The sequence below is a fragment of the Rissa tridactyla genome, chromosome 1 (assembly GCF_028500815.1).
Source record: "Rissa tridactyla isolate bRisTri1 chromosome 1, bRisTri1.patW.cur.20221130, whole genome shotgun sequence".
NCBI classification, from domain to species: Eukaryota; Metazoa; Chordata; class Aves; order Charadriiformes; family Laridae; genus Rissa; species Rissa tridactyla.
The window spans coordinates 177,815,786-177,829,773 of NC_071466.1; the positions used below are offsets into that span (position 1 = coordinate 177,815,786).

Below are 13,988 nucleotides of genomic sequence, written 5' to 3' on the forward strand. Positions count from 1 at the left end.
TTGACCTGCTGGCCACTCTCTTCCCTATGCAGCCCAGAATTCCATTGGCCTTCTTGTTGACAAGGGCACATTGCTTGCTCATGGGTAATTTACTGTCTACCAAGACCCCCAGATCCTTTTCTTCAGAGCTGCTTTCCAGCAGGTCCACCCCTAACCTATACTGGTGCCTGACATTCTTCCTCCCCACGTGCAAGACCCTACACTTGTCCTTGTTGAACCTCATCAGGTTCTTCTCTGCCCAGCTCTCCAGCCTGTCTAGGTCACGCTGGATGGCAGCACGGCCCTCTGGGGTGTCAGCCACCCCACGCAGTTTGGTATCATCAGCGAACTTGCCGAGCATACACTCTGCTGCAGTTATGGATGGGTTTCTCCTGTGATCACACCCTTGTGCTATGTGTTGCTATCAATTTCTCCTCCCAACCTTTAGCAATCTGTAACTCCTTCCCTGCAACCCAAGCTCCCAGCAGAATCGGGTGCTGTGAAGGTTGGCGCTGTCTCATGCCGGGTGCCCAGCACCCGCACTGGGTTTCACAGCCAGGAGCTGGGAGCTGATGTCCCACGCATGTTGCTTCGAGTGCCCAACACTCCCTGCTCAGAGTCACCACCATCAGCGCCCTCTTCCACATACTGCCCTTAACTACCACTTTTCCATCAAGCTCAGGCCCTTTCCCACAGTCCCAACCTGGACATCTCTGTGGGAATGAGGTTGGGTTTCTTCCCACTCCAGGTTCTGTTTTAGGAATCTGCATCCTTTGAACACCTGGGTGCAGGTCCCACTTACCACTTCTGCGCATGCAGTCCTGTAGGTGCTGGAGCTGGTGGCAAGGCCACATTCAGGTTGGTGGTCTGGGGTCACACTGTGAGCCTGCAACAGCAGCCCCACCAGCACACGTTAGGTCCTGTGGGTCGCACACCTCCAGCTATTCATGGGGAGACTGCTTACAGGTGAAATGGCCCTCTGAGCGAATTGTGGATGAGAAACACTGTGCTCACAACTCCTGTACGGACCCCTTTTTAGAGCAGAATAATGTGGTGGGTTGACCCCTGCCAGCAGCTGCTCATTCACTGTCCCTTCCCCAGCAGGACGGAGGGAGGAAACAGGAAGAAGAAAAGTGGGAAAACTCATGGGTCAGGATAAAGGCAGCTTAATATGTGTGGAAAGGATGAAGGGAGGTGGGGCAACAAACAAAACCCCCAGGTGATGCAAAGGCAATCACTCACCACCCCCAATGGCAGACTGGTGCCCAGACAGTTTCTGAGCAATGGCCACCCTGGAAGCCAGCCCCCCACCTTTCTTCTTCCACCCCATTTATTTTTTGCTGAACATGATGTTATGTGTTACAGAACATCACTGTGGTCAATTCAGGACAGCTGTCCTACCTGTGCCCCGTTCCCAACCACTTGCCCCCAGCCTACTTCCTGTTGCTAGATATGAAAGATTGCAGCAGACAGGAACTGACAATTGGGAAATTAAATATGTATCTTCTTACATGGTGCCATTTTGCAGCATATGACAAAAGCCCAAACATTCGGGGCTCATTTTTATTCTGTGGGAGGTCATGCTCCTTCAGAGCTGCAATGTGGCTTAAAATTTGAGTCACTGTGTTCTCAAAACATTAAGATTAAGGAGGAGAAACAGCTTTAAATATTGATAGCACAGTTATGCATTGCTAATATCAGCCAGTACCTCTTAGCTTGGAAGATGGGTTTGTTTCCCTTACTAACAAATGTATATAGGAACAATAGGGGTTGAGGGCTAAATGTCTCTAAAAACAAACTAAATCCATCAACAGTTTGGGCTTTTTTAATGAGGCTGAGATCTTCCATTTCCAAACCAGAATCTCTCCAGGGGCCTTTTCATCTTCCCTCTCCTGTTTTTCCTCCCTGCTTCTCCTCCCGCCCCCAACCTTTCTCTCCCTGCACGCTCAGGATGGCCACCAGCTACTCTAAATTTCAGATTTTGTCACCATCTCACATTCTAAAATTAAGCTCTCCCCACTGACACTCCATCTTAATCCTTGCTCTATCAGCTTTCCCTGGCATTCTTCCAGTTATGGAGGACAAAGCTTAACTCTGAGAGGAGAAGAACAGAATAGTGCGACTGACAATAGAGTAACTTTAATGGACTGACAACAGAATAACTTTAATGGAGACAGATACATGTAGGCTAAATAGAGTAAAGGATAAGCTTTACTTTCTGTTCTTAAAAATAAAACATACAGTTAAATCTCCACTACCTAGGGAAAGCGATGTCTCAGATAATTGGAGGTTAATGGAGATGAGTTATTGCTTCTTTTGGATCCGCTATGCCACTTCAGACATGTCTTTGTGATGCTCCAGGTTTCCAGGAGGCTTGTTGGCATGTATAGTAATATATAGTCTACGTGGTCCCTCCAGCAAGCTACTCCTGAGCCAGAGCTAAGAGGCTTGTGCAGACGCAGAAGCGTGTTGCAGCTACTGCCAATAAATTACACTAACTCTTTGCACAGCCACTTTTATCTTGCCTGGAGTGAAGAATCAGCCCTTTCTATGCTGGATAAACATCACAAGGATAACGGAGAGATGACTGAGTGTTTTTGCAAATGTGTGCAATTCTCTGCGAGTAATACAGCAGTAGGATCACTTAATTGATCATTACTCATAAAAAAATCTATGTGGAAACCGCTGTTGCACTAAAAGAACAGCACCAGCACTCAGTACCAAAAAGAGTGGCCTTAAAATTGAAACACTAACACAGTACTGGTCACAAGAGGGACGCGGATGCTCAGCAGGTGGGATGTACGGCGGCATGGGAGGCCTGGGAGGACGGGGCCGTGGTGGCTGGGGCTGTGCATCCCAGTCTGGATACCAGTAGGTATAATCTAAAAAGGAGTGAAGAAACATGTTTTAAGAGCCACTAAACTTAGTCATACTTACAGGAAAGCAATTAAAAACAATTTGATACGTACTTATCAGCTTCTCACGTTCTGTATTTTCTGTAGAGAGATCAGGAAAGGAAGTAAATGTGAGTATCATTCAGTGGTGGTTCTTAATTTAAAAAGGAAACCCATTGTTGCTGCCTGGCTGATTGCACAGCAAAACATCCTGCAAGGGGGAATTAGGCCAAGAAGACTCGGTTCCTGGCTGACATGGGGCTCAAAATTTGTATTGAATTGAAAGAGAAGCAGAAAAGAAGCAGATGCATTAGGAAGAATTTGTTTCATGGGGAGGAGGGAACAGCAAATAAAAACAAAACTTGGAATTTATTAAAAATTGATACACACAAAGAATTTAAATAGTTACAGAGAGACAAACCTAACTACTAAATTTATCACAGAAATAGAATCATAGAATGGTTCGGGTTGGAAGGGACCTTATCCAGTTCCAACCCCCTGCCATGGGCAGGGACACCTCCCACTAGACCAGGCTGCTCAAAGCCCCATCCAGCCTGGCCTTGAACACCTCCAGGGATGGGGCATCCACAACTTCTCTGGGCAACCTGTTCCAGTGTCTCACCACCCTCACAGGAGAGAATTTCTTCCTAATATCTAATCTAAATCTCCCCTCTTTCAGTTTAAAACCCTTACCCCTCGTCCTATCATTACACCCCCTGATAAAAAGTCTCTCCCCTGCTTTCCTGTAAGGCCCCCTTTAGGTACTGGAAGGCTGTTATAAGGTCTCCTTGGAGCCTTCTCTTCTCTAGGCTGAACAGTCCCAACTCTCTCAGCCTGTCCTCATAGCATAGGTGTTCCAGCCCTCTGATCATCTTTGTGGCCCTCCGCTGGATCCGTTCCAACAGGTCCATGTCCTTCTCATGCTGGATGCAGTACTCCAGGTGGGGTCTCACCAGAGTGGAGTAGAGGGGCAGAATCACCGCCCTCGACCTGCTGGCCACGTTTCTTTTGACGTAGCCCAGGATGCTGTTGGCTTTCTGGGCTGCAAGCGCACATTGCCGGCTCATGTTGAGCTTCTCAACACCTTTACTAAGGGCTTTGATGCATTTGCAGGATTGCTTACGTGCATCCTGCTGGAATTGTGGATTTGCCTTATAGGAGAATATGGTAAAATGAGTTGTAGGATCTAGCAGTTAATTTTTAAAAGCTCTTTTCCTCCCCTCCCTCCCCCTAGTCTTTGAGATGTTTCTAGTTTTCCTGTGATGCATCAGTCTGAGACTTCAAGATGAGTCAGCCAGGATATTGCAGAAGGAAATAAGGATACCAAACACTCAATTATTTCTACAGCTGAAGCTTTCTAAAGCCTGGCTAGTAGAGACGATCCCCATTAAACGTCTGTATAAAATTAATATTTAAGACTTTGTTGTTTATTTAAAACACTATTTGTGACTATTGTAGGACTAGGTGTAATGACATAAAGGCACATAGCTGCAAACTGCTGTGGAAAAACAAGCTCTTACTGCTGTATTTCAGCAAATTTCTGCAGTTAGAAATAAGTGTGCTTTTCAGTATAGTCTCATTACTGATTGACAACTATAGTTTCCTGGAAAATGTGATAGGACATACTAAAAAAGCAAGAAAGCAGAAGTTAAATATACTACTTCTGCTAGGGAAAAAAGAACCAGACATATTGCTGGGACTAAAGTTTTATATTTGAATTCCTGATCAGATAAAAGGTGGAAAGTGGTCTAACTGATACTTCTCTTCACCAGAAACTCTGGCTTCTATCTCTGAGAGCCTTCAACAGTAAACTATTTCAATTAATTCCTTCTTAGACTATTCTTACCAGGGTTTGGTACTGTTGCTGTACAGTGGGCCACACATCCTCTATGTAATGCAAACTGACTCACTGTTACATTTCCACTGATAATTATGCCACTGTTATTTCTATGCAATTTTCTTAGCTGATCGCATTGGTCTTACCACAGAGCTTGTCTACACACTTCTCATTACTGCATCCACTGCATGGTCGTCCTGCTTTATACGGTTTTCTTGGGTAGTTCCCCCTGCAAAGCAGAACAGTATTTTGTTAGCTCAGTCATTTGGAAAGTAATTTGAATACACGGTTTCATCACATTTTTAGAATAATTTATCATGCAAAGTTACTGGGGAGGGAGAGAATCCCTTTATCCAAAACCTGATCGTTGAGAGTGTTTGAAATTCCTTTTAGATCAGATTAAAGCTCTCACTGGCACGGGGAGCAGCTACCATTTGACTCTCTCCATTTGAATGGACTCTCTCCATTTGAAATTAATAAGACTTCTTAAGCAATACTGTATTATTCAGTGTAAGCATACAAGAATCTGCCTCTAGTCTCTCATCTGCATTTAAAAAAAAAATCTGTAAAAGGTAAGTCCACAAATTACAAGGTATGAGATAAACTTGAGGACTGTCTTCCTTTTATTTCTTCAATTAAAACGTCTTGTTTGAAGTTTGGGTGGGGCCATAGACAGATGTAATCTTTCTCAAACAGAAAGCTTGCACCTTCCCTACTTTTTCTGCAGAGACAGAAGTCAAATAATCTTTTTATGCCACCATCTTGCTTAAGGTGATTGCTCTCAGCTATGATCTGCTCGCCTACTTTTTTACAAAGAGATTTTCTGCAGCTCTGACTATGTTCAGCAGCTTCTGCTCTCAATGGCCAGGGGAAGCTTCCCTCAGACTGGTGACACGTGGACATAGCTTCTGTTGAAACTTGTTACAACTGCTCTCATCATTGTTAGTATCTGATACGAGGTCAGTTACAGGATATTTAAAAATTAAAACCCCTAAACCCCAAATACCCTAATTAACTTACGCTGGCCCATAATCGCAAACAAAATGTGCTGCTCGGAGGAGCCCCGGAAAATATTCAACTGTATTGCAGAAGTGAACTGCGCAGCCGACTTTGTAACTCTCTGCCCAGACGACCTGAAGGGCAAAGGGAAATTTGTAATGCACCTGTTCAAAGACTGAAAAAGCAACGGCATTAAGGGAGGAAAGAGAAGGGAAGGCTCTTGTGGGAGTTTAAAACAGCCAACACAGGAGCAACATCGATAACCCAAAGCACCGCTTAGACAAACGACTGTTTGATAATGTTTTTGCATTTATTATCTGTCTCTCCTGGAAAAATGAAATTGTCAGGGGATAATTCCTTTCCAGCATTACTGAAAATAGGACTTGGGACATCCTTGGGGCTCGGAATAGTTATTTCCAATCTCACGCAGCAATAAACCATGGGGTGAAAACCCCTGCTGCAATTCCTGTTCCAAAGCAGTCTGTTTCAAGCCTGTACTCGGATTTTCCTTGAAACCATTAGATTATAAACCACTGGGCATGTAAGAGTCACCTGAGTGTAGTGACCACACATGCCAGTACATCTATTGGTGTTGAAATCATAGCTGCTGACTTCATCAAACCAGTCACTGAGAGCTGCATCCACGGAGAAGATAGCGGCTGTGCCAGTCCAGATGTTTTCTCCAACAGGAGTAAAGGTGGGGTGCACCTTCCTCGGCATTTTAAGGTAGATGTTGTGCTTAAACTTGCACTTCTTTGCCCACGCTTTGGCAGTCTTAGCTAAAGCAGCATCCCAGGACTGTAGAAAAGGAAGAAAACATAATATAACCTGCAGTGCAGTGACTTAGCTGAATTCAAACATTTTAAAACAAAAACTTGTAAGGATTCTTTTCCCCTTTCCTGCTTCCCATCCCTGCATTCGTTTCTTTCTCTGATTTGACATTTCTACTCTGACAGCAAATATTTTTCTTCTTTCTCCCTTAGATATTGCAGGACACGTAGTATCTATCCACTGTCCTGTGGTATCTAACTTCTTAAAATATTTAGAGCCGGACTGCAGTCTTTCAGCTGCCTGGCCTGAGAGGAGGCAACTGGGTGAAACCCCCAGCCTTAGAGGGGCTTGGGGGACTTTATGCCTAGGAGCTGTTGGCTGTCCAAATTTACACTTTGCAATTACCTCTAGACCAGACAGGAATTCTGTTCTGCTGGCCACGACGGAGAAGAGGAGAAGAGTCACAGCTGTTCCCTTACCCAGCCCCTTCTGCCTCTTTGCTCTTCTCCCTCCTCAGTGTGTGGCCCAAGCAGATAAAAGGCTCGCTCATTTCTGATGGGCTGAGGAGGAACCATTCCCATCCCATGTGGCACAAATGATAATTTGAGAAACCGGCCTGCAAGACTCGTAGAAGGATTTTACGCCACTGAATAACCAGGCAATAAAATGGCAGGTAAAATTCCATACAGAGAAATGTAAGTTAAAAGAGATGTGTTAAAAAAAATAAACCCAACAATTTTGACTTTGTGTTCATAATGACAGGTTTGGAGCTGGCTATTACCACTTGTAAATCCATGCTTAGAAGTAGTCTAAAAAGCAAATAATGTGTTAGAAATTCCTTGAGAAGGAACGGAGAATATAATTACACCACTGTAGAAGTCCTGTTAAATGCTGTGTGCAGCACCTCACCTTAAGAAGGGGACACTAGAACTGGAAAGGGCAGAAAGAACATGGAGGAGGATGATCATCCTCAAGCATGGAGGGCTTTCATAAAGCAACAGAGAATGATCTGCAGCTTTGGTCAAAAACAGCTGGATGTCTTGTGTGAAGGAGGTAAATAAATAACAATTACTTGCTCCTTCCAATACAAAGACCAGAGATTATGAAACAAAGGTAGGAATTAACATGTCCAAATCAAATGCAAGGAGGTATCTTCACACAACTTGTGGTTAGGCTGTGAAGCTCTTTGCTACATGATGCTAGTGATGACAAAAACTTGCATGAGCTCACAGCTGAAAAAAAAATCATAGAGCTTTTAAATACAATGCAACACCTTTGATTCAAGAGGTTTCTGTATATTTGTCCTACTCTTATTCCAGGTTTGCTGGATCTTTGGCCTGAGCAGCTGAGTTTGCTCTTGTGTGCTAGCATGTTAAATTAAACATTGCTTTTTTAAAATGACAAGAAATTAAAATCAAAAGTAGTGCGAATTTTACCCCTTTACAGTGAACTTCCTTTCATAGAAATGATTCATATTGTAGATGCGGTTATTCATTTAACTTCCTTTCCAGCCATGCCACACTGCTGGAGGACTCAGAGTACTGACATCAACTGACTGGGGTTACCTCCCTCAGCTGTCTCTCTACCTTTTTCCTCACGTATTCCACCAAGCAAGCCAAGACCTATCCATGGCCTGTTATGATACCCACTATATTTATATGAAGCTCTGCTTTCCAGCCCAGGTATTAGTATCCCTGCTCCCCAAACCCTGCTACAGCAAAGGAAGATCAGGTATCTAAATGGATGTCCTGGCAAATCCCCCTTTCTTCAACACATGTTCTAGACTGGAAGAAATAAGGCGAGATGATAGATTTTCAACAAATCCTGTTGTGCAGAATGCCTTTTCAGGAGCTTTTTAATACCAAGCAGCTTCCCCATATGAAACCGCACTAACATAAAACAGATTACTATCTTTCTTATGAAGAGTTAAATGAAATGCTGAGAACTGAACGCTATTTTTTGCAATATGGCCCTCTGTTCTGGCTGAAGTTTAGAGTTGTAGTCCATCCCTAAACAAGGCTTTCCCTTCAAATTATTAAAACTGAAGAATACTGTGAAAATTAATATATTTTCTATTTCATACAAAGAACTAACATATATAGTACAAAAATCACTGGCAGAATGGAAAAGAAAATCACAAGGAAAATGAAGAATAAGACAGGCTAAATCAGCCGCACAATCTATATTAATTTTCAAATAGATCACAAATGTGTCCTTACCATGCGAAACATATTGCTGGCTGGTGGATTCACTTTGGATCGAAACTTGTTGTGAGTTCTCAAACAGTCTTCAATGAACTTTGGATCTTCTATGTCAGGCAAGGTATATTGTGGATAAGCATGACCACAAGTGAAGAGATCCAGCAAGAACAATGCAGCAAAGAAAAACGTGATTTTCATAATTCTTCAATGATTTCAGTATTTTTCTTTTAAGTTTTTACAAGAAAAGTCTCTTAGGTGGAGATAATACTGGCAAACAGTTTCTTCAGAAGTTGTTCTCCGGGTGTGGAAGCACTTGACAGTGTCAAAGTAACAGGAAGTGAAATTGCTTCATAAGGTGTAGCTCTATCTGACATCAGAGCTGGCCGACAAAGGGTGAAGTGGGGAACAGGCATCTGCCACGCACGTTGGCAAGGAGCAACACTCCAGGAATACTTCTGCCTTTTCCTTGAGTGTGCTCCATCCTGGTTGACTGCCAAACCATTCTGTGACTGTAGGTCTTATCTGAAGAGACGCTGCAGAACAGCTTTCCCAAAACCTGCATCAGCCATAAAAACCACAGCTTTGACAAAATACAAATCTGCTGTTCAGCTGATCTTCCTACAGTATAGCTTAGTCATAGCAGCTCGGTTACAATCATTTTGCAGGACCTTGCTTCTATTTCAGAATTACTCTAGGAATAAACAGAATTAGGGAAACAGCATATATTGAAAATTGACCTCAACACAAGAAAAAAACAAGTTCCTGAACAGCACCTTGCTGCAGAACAGACCTTCTGACCTGGTTTGGTGTATAACAAAAGTCCAGTCTGGAAATCCCAAGCCTGAGTATGTGTTAATTCTCTCCTTCCTTAGCCATTTGCCACTATCCGATAGCCCGAAATCACTGGAGGAACTTCCTGTGCTCCTGGAAGGAGAGCGGCAACACAATTAGCACTCCTGGTGCAACATTCCAAGTCTGATCACTTCTTGGGGAGGGGAGATTGGGTTGGGATTTGTATTGTCTCACCAACTCTTCTACAAGCTGCTTGGATTTTTTCCAAACCTAAACCAAATTGTATAAACATCCAAGAGCATTAAGAACAACCGTACAGTTTTAAGAGCTAAGGTCTTGTAACTCAGATTTAGGTAGGTTTACAGAGAAAATATGTTGTAGATTTAAAACAACATCCATGGGTCTGATTCCCTGCTTAGTTTTGCAGGTCAGGCCATATCCTGCTAGACGCTCATGGAAATTATCATTCTGGTGTTGCCTTCTCTGTTTGCATGATGGCTTTTCCCTCTTAATACCTTGGATTTGCTTCAGAGAGTCTTGTAATGATCTGTACACCTAATTCAGATCGTCTGAAGGAGCTGTAGCCTTCCCAACGCCATCAGGCCTATACCTATCTATGCCATCAATGGGACGCATATAATGAAATATTTCTCTGTGTATGGACGTCTGTGCATTTCTAACTCTCCACACCCTCCTCTTAGCCCTGCCGTGATTTCTTGACCAATTTCATGAAGGCAGGCGCAGCTGTAGGAGGCAAATTAGGGGGGACCCTCTGGTGTTTGGCATCTTTTGGGAAAGAAACAAAAAGAGGACTTACACAGCCCTTACCAATAACCAGCCCTCAGAGGCACAAAAGACCTGGACAGAGAGGGAACTGAACAAATATTATCTTTTATTCCACTTTTTTTTTTTTTTTTAAATAGTTTCCTGTGCTTTGAAACTCTCACAGTAAGATCACCTTTTTTTTTTTTTTTCTCTAAAAAAGAATATTTATGTTTAAAAAAAGACCAAGCTGAATTGGTCGTGGGAGGACTGGACATTTTCACACACATGGGGTGTGTGTGGGTGTAGCACCAGGTAACGGAGAGATCCTTAGGTCAAATCATGACAGTGTAGATCATTATGGTGAATTCCCTCTCCCCTGCCTCTAAACTGAACATAGAAGGCCTGTCCACTGCTTTGCTCCTTTGAAAGTCATCTCGCCTCTTTTCTAAACCAGGGCCACCTGAGTTCAGTTTACTGACAGTTATTCTTTCTCCAGCTGAATATTACCTCAAACCTAGAAAGTAAGTACGTTTTCTCTTTTTCTTTTCTAATAATGCCCGTACAATCTATGAGAATCTAAAGCCATTGACCAGCTAGACAATGTAAACCCATGATTATATTACAACTACATGCAATCTGCACAAAAATTATCATCGCACTAAAACTGCACCATTAGTTTAGCAATGCAGTGATCTTGCAGTTTTATATGCAGGCAGTTGAAATTCTGTGCTTGGAAACTGAACTGAGAGCTTTACGAAGTAGGAAATTTTGATATATGCAGGATAGTCCAAGTCATAAGATGCTTTCCTGCAGAGATGACTCTGGCTCCATCTGGTGACTCTATCTGTAATTAAAGCAGAAGCCCAGCCTGCCCTCAAGCATCAATGAAGAACATTTTAACAAAAAGAGAGTTATAAACCTTTGCCACCATTAATCAGTGGATCTTGTAAACCAGATGAAAATTAAGCTTTGGGATTCGGATATCATATTCTATTTGTCTGGGCAATATAAGCATTGCCTGTCATGGCATGGATCCCAAGTGAAATTTAGCACAATGAGTTGAGTACGGGCAGGAAGCTGTACAGCCCAATGGTTTTGAAAAAATCCCCATGGTTACATCCCCCTTTCTCATTTCTCACTTGCCTTCAGTTTAAAAGGGCTGGAAAAGTAAGACCTCAGATTTTTAGTTTTTCCTTAATGTATGATTCAGTCAGACGAATAAAGGCTGGTGGATTACAGACTATTACAGGTATCCAAGATGCCTGGGAATCTGTAAAATTACATTTAATTTTGTCCTCAAATCATCAGCTTCCCCACAGAGTACTGTTACTTGTGTTGGAGAGAGAGTCCATTTGTCCTTGACTTACTAGGTTCAGCTGAGCAAATAGGGGTGGACCTGCTGGTTTTTCTTGTTCTGTCCACAGGTTTCAGGCAGCTGCAAGATCTCTTGGCCTTCCAGACCTGTGAATAAACTCATATTCTGACACGCATTGCTTCTTCTATTACACGGTCTCATCTCAGGGCAGAAAACAGGTTAAATGAAAGGATGGTGGTGGTGCTGGATTTCCACAAGAATTATTTTACAATAAACTATTTTGTATTTATTAAAAGCTAAAAACATCTTGCAAATATTTTGTAATAATGAGGCTGTAAACAGCCTCACAATTAACGGGGGCGGTCATCAGTACATGGTTGGATTGCAGTTTTGGTTAGGGGGATTTGTACCGTGCTGCTTACTGCAACTATGCCCCTCAGCCTGAGCTTGCTGCGTTCTCCCAACAAAGTACCAGGACGTCATAGGGACCAAAGCACCAGAGGTTGGTAGGTCTTCTCTCCCATGTGGTGTCCACCTCCCACCAGTCAAGGTGGCCCTTTATCACATCTACTTTGCCCCTCAAGGACAGCCTGTTTCACTCCCTTCCCTCAGCCAAAGGGTAAGCGAAGCATGAAGCACTCACCAACGGCTGGCTCCTCCCTTTGGCGACAGCTCTGCTAAAGATAGTGAGGGGAAGATGGACAGGCAGTGATGGTGCTCTGGAGGACAGCAGTCTCTTGAACCATATAAATATCTGAAAAGAGGGTGCACAGAAGACGAGAACCAGGCTCTTTTCAGTGGTGCCCAGTGACATGACAAGAGCCAACAGGCACAAACCACAACACGGGACGTTCCCTCTGAACATCAGGAAACACTTTTTTTCTGTGAGGGTGACCAAGCACTGGCACAGGTTTCCCAGGAAGGTTGCAGAGTCTCCATCCTTGAAGATATTCAGAAGCCGTCTGGACATGGGCTGCTGCAATGAGGTCTAAGTGGCCCTGCTTGAGCAGGGGTGTTAGACCAGATGACCTCCAGAGGTCTATTCCAGCCTCAGCCCTCTGTGATTCTGTGATTCCTTGATGGAGCCAAAGCTTCAGCAGGCTATGCAGGATGAAGTATTTAGCATGATCTCAACAACATAGATACAGGAAGCTTGTAGAGTACAAGTATATGCCTAGCTGGACTGGATCTCTGCTTATCTTCCTTGCACTTCATACATGATTTAAATTTCTTGAACTTAAATTACTATCATGTGTCATACCTGTTCTCTTTTTAAATTCAAGGCGTTTGAAAAATGAGGCAGCTTTTCTGCTGTCCATCCTAAGCCTCTTTTCACAGGATAACGCCAGAAATGGTTGGTGTATGGCAGCCCTATGGATGTGGGAAAATTCAAGAACTGCTACAATACTACTGGAATATTATGGAATAGTACTTGGAAATCTCCTGAGAGAAGATACAGCAAGCCACTAGTTCACATTCATGCTGTTTTTAAAAAGGGGATCTTGGAATGAACTATCTTCTCAGCTAGATTTCCTCACAAAGACACCAAATTGGGGAACGGGGCAAACCATATGTATTTTGTGTGAAGACCACAAGAAACAGTACTGAGGACAGAAACCTAATATCATGAGTTCAGGAAAGCAGAATGAAAAAATATTTTCATGGATGGAAAACTACTTCCATTATTGAAACAGGATCTGATGGCACCACTATCTGCACATCATTCAGTGCTGCAAATTCCACGCTGCTTAGCTCAGGAAAAACACTCGAACTGTATCTCAGATGAAAGGCCTATTATCAGCTTGGCATAAATATGGCCAGGAGGAACTGAGGCTTTTCTGAAGTTCTGGGAGACTGCAGAGCTCTTTTCCAACTTTGCCTTCTCTCCAAGGCATACTCAAATTGTTACAGTCCTAACTGTAACGGAGATACTAAAAGTCACAGCAGTTATTCTCAGGGATAGGAATTACTGTGTTAGATATGAATTTCTTCTGGGCTATATCACAGATACAAGTAGGAAAACTTACGTTTTAATAACTGAACATAAATGGGGGGTTTTGTTTGTAAAAAAAGCAGCATCCTATGCAATGTTAACACTTTAAAACTCGGAAGAGATTTATTGTAGTACCAAATTTTGCATTTCAGGTACTAAGGAAACTTATATTCCTTACAGATGTCTGAAATTTAGCTCTGAGGTAAGCTTTCCAACCCTAACAAGGCACCTAAATAATGATTTTATCTTCAGAGACAGTGAATATCAGCAACTTCCAGGTAAACCAATGGGAAAGGCTCCTGCTCAGGAACTTTCATAGTGCACAATTTACTATGTAAGGAGCCACCTATTTATGATTTTAGGTATATAATATTAGGCTTCTAGATTTTAGAATGTAATCCAAGTTTTAAATAATAAAACTTGTATTTGAAAAATCTGTTCT

The 13,988-nt window shown here is 42.9% G+C and overlaps 1 protein-coding gene across 2 annotated transcripts; it reads right to left on the minus strand.

Moving 5' to 3' along the window:
- Positions 1 to 1,819: 1,819 nt before the first annotated feature.
- Positions 1,820 to 8,989, minus strand: LOC128904498 (glioma pathogenesis-related protein 1-like). Of its 2 annotated transcripts, none has more exons than XM_054188930.1 (6): positions 8,700 to 8,989; positions 6,322 to 6,507; positions 5,731 to 5,843; positions 4,857 to 4,939; positions 2,949 to 2,975; positions 1,820 to 2,861 (listed from the first exon to the last, which is right to left on the minus strand). In XM_054188930.1, the coding sequence occupies exons 1-6, from the start codon at positions 8,877 to 8,879 to the stop codon at positions 2,635 to 2,637; spliced, it is 816 nt and encodes a 271-aa protein (XP_054044905.1). In that variant the 5' UTR covers positions 8,880 to 8,989; the 3' UTR covers positions 1,820 to 2,634. The 2 variants fall into 2 exon arrangements, with proteins under 2 accessions (XP_054044905.1, XP_054044904.1); XM_054188929.1 differs by having other exon boundaries at positions 6,262 to 6,507.
- Positions 8,990 to 13,988: the final 4,999 nt, after the last annotated feature.

Coding starts and splice junctions, on each gene's coding strand:
- LOC128904498 (XM_054188929.1), bottom strand. CDS start 8,879: ATGAAAATCACGTTTTTCTTTGCTGCATTGTTCTTGCTGGATCTCTTC. Junction 6,508..8,699: donor CCAGCAATATGTTTCGCATG/GTAAGGACACAT, acceptor CCTTTTCTACAG/TCCTGGGATGCTGCTTTAGC. Junction 2,862..2,948: donor AGAACGTGAGAAGCTGATAA/GTACGTATCAAA, acceptor ACTCCTTTTTAG/ATTATACCTACTGGTATCCA.